This window comes from Cryptococcus neoformans, chromosome 1 (assembly GCF_000149385.1).
Source record: "Cryptococcus neoformans var. neoformans B-3501A chromosome 1, whole genome shotgun sequence".
NCBI classification, from domain to species: domain Eukaryota; kingdom Fungi; phylum Basidiomycota; class Tremellomycetes; order Tremellales; family Cryptococcaceae; genus Cryptococcus; species Cryptococcus deneoformans.
Genome location: NC_009177.1, coordinates 137,501 through 145,000, shown reverse-complemented (window position 1 = coordinate 145,000; position 7,500 = coordinate 137,501). Strand labels below are relative to the sequence as shown.

The following is a 7,500-nucleotide window of genomic DNA, read 5'->3' as shown; positions in this document are numbered from 1 at the left end:
TCTCGAATGGGACGAATATTCCCAATGGAGATTGTAAATGTGAGTGTTTTTGCCGACATGTGTCTTGCCTCAACGAAAGGGAAGAAACTGAAAATGCTGATGGTTTCTAGTCCTTATGAGGGCGTTGCACATCACGGGGGATAACACGAACGAATCAGATTATGAATCTTGCAAGCCTACTCACCTCCAGCCGTTTGTGAGAACCTTGTGCTGATGACGGCTTGGACAAGAGTTTCTCAATCATTCACCGTTGCCCAATAAACTCACCATCTCTGCTTTTATGTGGGTGTTGCTGGTGTTTCAAGGGCAGTTATTATCCATACCGAACGGGCATTTCCAAACCAAAGGCTGCCATGTAGTTCAGTAGTATAATACGCTTTGCTTTTGTTTTTCTTTTTTTCCTTCCTGGAATCTTGGACACTCGCGATGAGAAGAAAAATAGCGTCATGAACGATGAATTACGCATTGTTGTTGCTAGTATTTTCTGCCTGTTTGGAAGTGAAGAAATGAAGTGATGCGAAAACCAAGCGGTCGCGAAAGAAGCCTCTGAAAGAGAAACATTCCAGCGCTTCCGAACTTGCTCTCCATTTCATCACCAACCATCGTTCCACAACTGAAAACAAGAATGTCCGGTGTTCCTCCTGGACCTCCTCCGGGAAGACCTCCAGTCGCCAATGTGCCATACATCCCTCAACCAGGTGCACCTGCTGCCCCGCCGTTCCGTCCACCTGCTGCTCCGGGATTCGGCTTTCCTCCAGGTCCACCTCCGGGGATGCCCTTCAGTGTCGGAGGGTTCCCACATCCCCTTCCTCCTGGATGGTCTGAACATAGAGGTAGGTCCTATTGATCTTTATTCCGAGTAAGCGTGGAGGGTGAAGGAAAGTGCTGACGCATGTAAGCGTAGCCCCGGATGGCATAACGCCTTATTACTATAACGCTCAAACTCGCGAGTCGACATATATCCGCCCCACTTTCCCTCCCTTCCCTCCCGGAACCACTCCACCCACTGGGTCTCCAGCTCCTGGCGCAGTTACCCCAGGCGGAACTGGAGCCGCTGAGGAAAAGACGAAGAAGAAGAAGAAGGAAAAGCCCAAGGACAAGGTGCCGATCCCCGGTACTGGCTGGATGAGAATCACGACAACTGAAGGGAATGTGTTTTACTTTGAAAAGGAGAACAAAAGATCGGAATGGACTGTTCCAGATGAGATCAAGGACGCTGTAGCTCAACTGGAGGAGGAGGAGAGGAAGAAAAAGGAGGAAAAAGATAAAGAGGAGCAAGAGAAGATTGAGCAGGAGAGGATTGAAAAGCTGAAAGAACTGGAGAGGATCAGGGCGGAGATAGATGCTGAGAGGAAGAAGAAGGAAGAGGCAGAAAAGGAAAGAAAGAGGAAACAGAGGGAGGATGGCGAAGATGATGCACCGGAGGAGAAGAAGGCCAAGGTGGGAGGCCAAGAGCAAGAGGAGGAGGACGTGGTTGGCCCAGAAGGCGAAGAGGACGAAGAGGCCTGGATGAAGGCTGTTGCCGCCGAGTTCGCCGAGAAGGATGCTCAAACCAAAAAGGATTTGGAAGAGCAAGATGAAAAGACTAAAAAGGAAGAGGCCGAAGCCGCAAAAAAGGTCTTTGCCGTCCCCGAAAAGGTCAACGTTTCTGTCGAAGAAGGACGTGCATTGTTCAAGGCTTTGCTCATTGAAAAGGACATCTCGCCCTTTGCCCCCTGGGATCAATCCCTGCCCTTGTTCATCAACGATCCGCGCTACGTGCTTCTCTCATCTATGAAAGACCGACGTGAGGTGTATGAAGAGTACTGCCGTGAAGTTGGTCGAGCCAAACGCCTCAAGAAGGGTTCTGCGGCGGAAGAGAAGAAGGCAGAGCCAGAGAAGGAATACAAAGCCTTGCTGGATAAGGAAGTGACAAGTACTAGGACGAGATGGGATGACTTTAGGAAAAAATGGAAGAAGGATAGGAGGTTTTATGCTTTTGGCAGAGATGATCACCAGAGAGAAAAGGCGTTTAAGCAGCATTTGAGAGACCTTGGCGAGCGTGAGTACGGTAATTGTTTGATCGTTGATAGAAATAACTTTTAGGTCTGCAGGCAAACGAGCTGCAGCTCAGAAAGCCGAAGAAGACTTCAACACTCTTCTCAAAGAATCAACGAACATCACCTCATCCTCTCAATGGTCTTCTGTCAAACGCTCAATCTCTTCCGATCCGCGATATGATGCTGTTGGTTCTTCTTCGCTGCGTGAAGATCTATTCAACAATTATATCCGTGCACTCTCTTCAACTTCGAATCCTGCAAAATCAAATCCCGAGGAGCAGAGCATAAAAGAAAAGGAAGAGGCGGCCGCTCGCCGGCTTGCAGAGCGCAAAGCTGGTCAATCGGCTCAGCCTTCTGAATCGAAAGAAGATGCGGCTGCACGTAAACTTGCAGAGCGCAAAGCCAAGTCAGAAGCGAGTCTGCGCGAGCGGGAGGCTAAAGTCAGGGAAGAGAAGGAAAGGGTGGAACGTGAGATGCACAAGAGTAAAATGGGAGCTGGGAGGGAAGAGGCTGAGGCATTGTTTAGGAGTTTATTAGTGGATTCTGTGAAGGAACCCAACGTAAGGTTTTTTTTGTCTCCTTTCGCCATTTGTAGATACTGATAGCGTATAGGTTACGTTGGACGAGGCGCAATCTTACCTTTCTTCTGACCCTCGATGGAACCACCCTTCGTTGAGTGCCCGCGATAAACAACGCCTCTTCGCTGCCCATTCCGAACGGCTCTTTTCTAAACGTTCCAATGCACTCCACTCGCTCTTCGAATCCAAGACGCCCGCTCTCAACACGTCTTACGACGACGTTTACCCACAAATCATCGATGATCCGCTTGTCAAGCGTCTCGGCTTGCAAGGGGAAGCGCTCGAAGACCGCTGGAGGTCTTGGCGACGAAAGAAGGAGCATGATGCGAGGATCGAGTTTGATCAGATGTTGCGTGAGAACAGCTTTGTAGAGTTTTGGTCCAAGATGAGGAAGAAGACGATGGATGAGAAGGCTTTGGAAGTGCAGGAGCAGGATGAGTATGATGAAGGCGAAGGAATGGGAGAAGGTGGAGCGGCGGACTTGACGCAGTTGGCAAAGCAAATTGATTTGGGCGAAATCAAGGCTGTATTGAGGGTGCGTTCCTTTGTTTTGGTTCATCTTTGCGTAGTCAAAAACGCTAATGGTTGTGGCTCTCAGAGAGATAAGAGGTATACTGTTTTCGATCACATGCCTGACGAGCGCGAAAAGTGGTTGCGAGTGAGTCCTATTCTGCCCCTTGAAAAGAGTAAAGAGCTGAGTCTTTGGCTTTAGGACTATCTGGAAAACGTTGAGGCAGCCTCGGGATCAAAAACTATCCACAACGTCGGTCTTGACAGATAAAAAATTAGAAGATTGACTTTGCAGTACATGATAAGATGCATTTAATAGTACAGAAATATAGAAATCACATATGGGTACTCTCCGAGCGAACCGTGAGAGGTGGCGGAAGACTGGGGATCGACGGACAGTCCACGGTCAGCTCTACGAGAAACGAAAAGCAAAAATCCCATGATAGAGAACAGATGCTGAACGAGGGAAGCTCGGCCTACGGTGTCAAGCAAGACACCGTAATGTTTTGCGCATGCTTGTCGCAAGGGCAAAAAAGGACTTGGAAGTCTCATTTCCCTTCAGTAGCCCAGTCGCCTGTCCAAAGGTCACTGACGGGTGCTCACCTGTCTTATTATTATGTGTGTGAGTCTGGCATCAGATGATGTAAATATTGCAAGTTTGACTGGACGATGAAGAACGAAGATGATTTACTTCGTGTTCCGTGCGACGTGCCTGGGAAACCAACGCAACGCCCCGGCGGGCAACAGACAAAAGGGTTGGAAATTACTGGTCGGTCCATAATAATATTCCTTTCTTATATCGTTCGATCATGCTATATTTCCTTTAAGCATTTCATTATCCCAGCTTCCCATCTCTTACCTCAACACCTGTCACCGAACGAGAGCAAGTAGAATCCAGCAACAATGGGTGTCGAGTTTGACATCGACGCCTTCTTACTTGGTCTCGAGCGTGAATCATCATTCGTCCTTTTCGCGTTCCAGCATTCGCTCGACCCCTCGCAAGTGTACGCTCACACAACATAATCGAGACTTCCTGTTTCATCCTATCAAGGTTGGTTTATCGTCCGAGACTACCCAAAGCATGGATGACAGTAGAGATAAACACGTATGGCTGCATGTTACAGCTGTCAATCATACCACTGATCACTAATCGTTTCTCCCATGGACTAATACTTGACTACTGTGGCAAGCGGGCTTGCGGCTTGCGGCTTGCGGCATTTTCATCATCAATTTAATGACCGCGACGAAGGCCCTATTCCGGCGTTGAAACGCCGAATTTCGAAGAGGAAGCAGCGCCGGTTATCTCTGACCCGACTTCTTTTAGTCAGTAATCGATAAGGATAGGTAAATGTTAATTATTCCTAGGATAACAAACGAGATAACAATTGCTGACCTCGAGAGTGTAATAGCAGCTTGTTCAACACAGATAGAAAGCGGCAATTTGCAACACAAAAATTCGCCAAAAGCACAAACGAGTGAAACGATCTAGACCATCCATTCCAAAAATATATGAATCCACAGAGACCAAGGACAATATACGAGCCAACCCAGTCGACCGTGTTAAAGCTTCTTACATCTTCATTCCTTCTTGCGTACGCGCCGAGGCTTTTTGCTGCCACACACCCAAACAAACTCAGCTGATGCCAAGCGCTTACTTGCCCTCGAACATCTTCTTGATAGCCTCGGTGGAGTAAGACTTGGGCCTCTCGAGGGGCATCTAAAAAGGAAAGGGTAAAGAGTCAGAAAAATGCGAGTGATAACTAAAGGCGGGTATAGGAGACTTACACCAAGAGCTCGGTCCCAGATGAGCTGAGAAACAACACCGAAAGCACGGGAAACACCGAAGAGGACGGTGTAGAAGTCCTGCTGGTGGAGACCGTAGTAAGTAAGGAGGACACCAGAGTGGGCGTCGACGTTGGGCCAGGGGTCTGCAAGCTGTCAGCATATCATGGGTCGGAACTGGTCAAAAGCGACTTACTCTTGGCCTTACCGGCCTCGAGGAGAATGTTAGGAACGATCTTGTAGATCTGACCGACGAGCTTGAAGAGAGGGTCCTCGGGCAAGTGCTTGAGGGCAAACTCTCGCTGAGCAGTGTATCGGGGGTCCTAGTCAAAGAGGTTAGCAAAGTTTCAAAGCAACAAGCAGGCTCTCTACTTACAGTCTTCCTAAGGACGGCGTGACCGTAACCGGGAACGACCTGGCCAGACTTGAGGGTAGACCAGACGTACTCGGCAACCTTCTCGTCAGAGGCGTCCTCACCAATCTGGGATCGCATCTTCTGGACCCATCGGAGGACTTCCTGGTTAGCGAGACCGTGGAGGGGACCGGCGAGACCGTTCAAGGAAGCACCGAAGGCAAGGAAGGGGTCAGAGAGCGCGGAACCGACCAAGTGACCGGTGTGGGCGGAAACGTTACCACCTTCGTGGTCAGAGTGGATGGTGATGTACAACCTCATGAGCTCGACAAAGTCGGCGTTGTCACCGAAACCGAGCAAGGTAGCCAAGTTGGCAGAGTAGTCCTTGCTGGGGTCAATGGGGGGGAGCTTGCCGTCACCGAAGACGTTTCGGAAGATTCGGCCAGCAATGTTGGGGAGTTTGGCAATGAGGTCCATGGAGTCATCGAAGGTAGTCTTCCAGTACTCCTTCTTGTGGACACCGTTAGAGTAGGCCTTGGCGAAGGCAGAGTCGTGGTTAAGCTGTTGCACGTTGCGTCAGCTTTAGATCGGGTTTTCCCGTTAAAAAAAGCACTCACAGCGTTAACGGCAATGGCGAACTGAGTCATGGGGTGGAGAGTGTTGGGGCATCGGTCGATCAACTCCTCAACAAACTTGGGGATGGCAGCCCTGGCGGCCCACTCCTGAGAGAGACCCTTGACCTGCTCGTCGGTAGGGACCTCACCAGTCAAAAGCAACCAGAAGAGAGCTTCAGGCAAGGGCTCGGAACCACCGGGAGCGGTGGGGAGCTTCTGCTGACACTCGGGGATGGTCAAGCCACGGAATCGAATACCCTCGTTGGGGTCGAGAACGGAACCCTCCCAGATAAGGCCCTTGATGCCTCGCATACCACCGTAAGCCATGTCGACGGTGACATCGCCGAGAGACTTGGCGCCGTGGGCGGCACGGGTAGCCTTGACGTTCTCAATCTCTTGGGGGATGAGCTCGGCCATGCGGTCCTTGAGGGACTGGGCGTAGGCGGCAGGGGTGGTAGCGAAGGACCTCGCGAGGGAGGGACGCAACTGATGGCTGTTAGTCGTTGCATGATCAATAGAGAAAAGGAGACGGAGCTCACCTGGGACCTGAGGGCGTTTCGGCTGGCAATGAAGCTCATTTTTGTTTGTTATGGATGGTAGATGGAGAGAAGAGAAGCAGATGGGACGCTACGCGGTCTTTTATACGAGATTGGGGTGACGGCGTGCAAATCAGGGCTGGCTCGCTCCTGGTGCAGTCCACGGCAGCGGCCTTATCGGCAACGGATGTCCGAAATTGCACATTCGGCCCCATAGAACATGAGGTGGAATAGCTGTATTACGTACTCACGCTGTTTACTGTGACGCACGGCTCGAGATTTTCATTGCCGTCTTGTTCTCTGCGACTCTTCGAACACCGACACAGATACGGACACCATGGTCGCAGACACCACCTACTACGACCTCCTCGAGGTCGCCGTGGACGCAACAGAGACAGAGATCAAAAAGGCATACAAGAAAAAGGCCATGCAGCACCATCCAGTGCGTCCTGTTCACACCTTGACCGATTGTTAAGCGCTCATGCAACGTCTTATCTGTGCAGGACAAGGTCCGTTAACGCAGCGTCCAAGGGCAATGGGATAGAATCTGATGTAAGCCGCAGAACCCCGATGATCCCAACTCGCATGAAACATTCCAACGTATCGGCCAAGCGTACGAGACGCTTTCGAATCCCAATGACGTCTGTCCCTTCTTTCTTGCCCAGTTTTTTTCCGTTCCCTTGATTACTGACAAGGAGCCGCGTGTACATGTAGCGTGCAACATATGACCAGTATGGGGCGGACGGTCCTCCCCGGGGCGGTATGCCATCCGACATGGACATGGACGACCTCTTCTCTGCCATGTTTGGTGGCGGATTCGACGACTTTGGCGGTGGGATGGGCGGAGGGTTCTTTGATCCCAGCGGCGGCCGTGGCGGAGGACGACGAAAACCAGCAAAAGGCAGAGATACCACTGTGCCGTATGATATCACGCTGGAAGAGGCGTTCAAGGGGAAGAAGGTGGTGATGAGTATTGAACGAGATCGGGTGTGTGGTGGATGCAAAGGAAGTGGTGCAAGGCCGGGTGTGGCACCGAAAGAATGTTCGAAATGCTCAGGTAAAGGTGTGGTGTTTACCGACCGTATGGTA

General features: G+C 50.7%; 3 protein-coding genes across 3 annotated transcripts in view; 2 read left to right on the top strand and 1 right to left on the bottom strand.

Moving 5' to 3' along the window:
* Window positions 1-625: 625 nt before the first annotated feature.
* Window positions 626-3,398, top strand: CNBA0500 (hypothetical protein; the record flags this gene model as incomplete). The annotated part of the gene is made up of 5 exons (XM_772954.1): window positions 626-833; window positions 905-2,041; window positions 2,094-2,599; window positions 2,652-3,275; window positions 3,330-3,398. The coding sequence occupies 5 exons, from the start codon at window positions 626-628 to the stop codon at window positions 3,396-3,398; spliced, it is 2,544 nt and encodes an 847-aa protein (XP_778047.1).
* A 1,380-nt stretch (window positions 3,399-4,778) lies between these two features.
* CNBA0490 (hypothetical protein) lies at window positions 4,779-6,453 on the bottom strand (the record flags this gene model as incomplete). Its single annotated transcript, XM_772953.1, has 6 exons — window positions 4,779-4,844; window positions 4,913-5,055; window positions 5,106-5,232; window positions 5,286-5,822; window positions 5,879-6,361; window positions 6,415-6,453. The coding sequence occupies 6 exons, from the start codon at window positions 6,451-6,453 to the stop codon at window positions 4,779-4,781; spliced, it is 1,395 nt and encodes a 464-aa protein (XP_778046.1).
* Window positions 6,454-6,748: 295 nt separating this feature from the next.
* The window catches only part of CNBA0480 (hypothetical protein), a gene marked incomplete at both ends in the record, with an annotated part of 1,515 nt that continues 763 nt past the window's right edge, over window positions 6,749-7,500 (top strand). Inside the window, 3 exons of the mRNA XM_772952.1 lie at window positions 6,749-6,853; window positions 6,969-7,052; window positions 7,126-7,497. Of these exons, the coding sequence (XP_778045.1) occupies window positions 6,749-6,853; window positions 6,969-7,052; window positions 7,126-7,497 (561 nt within the window). The remainder of the gene's footprint in view (window positions 6,854-6,968; window positions 7,053-7,125; window positions 7,498-7,500) is intronic.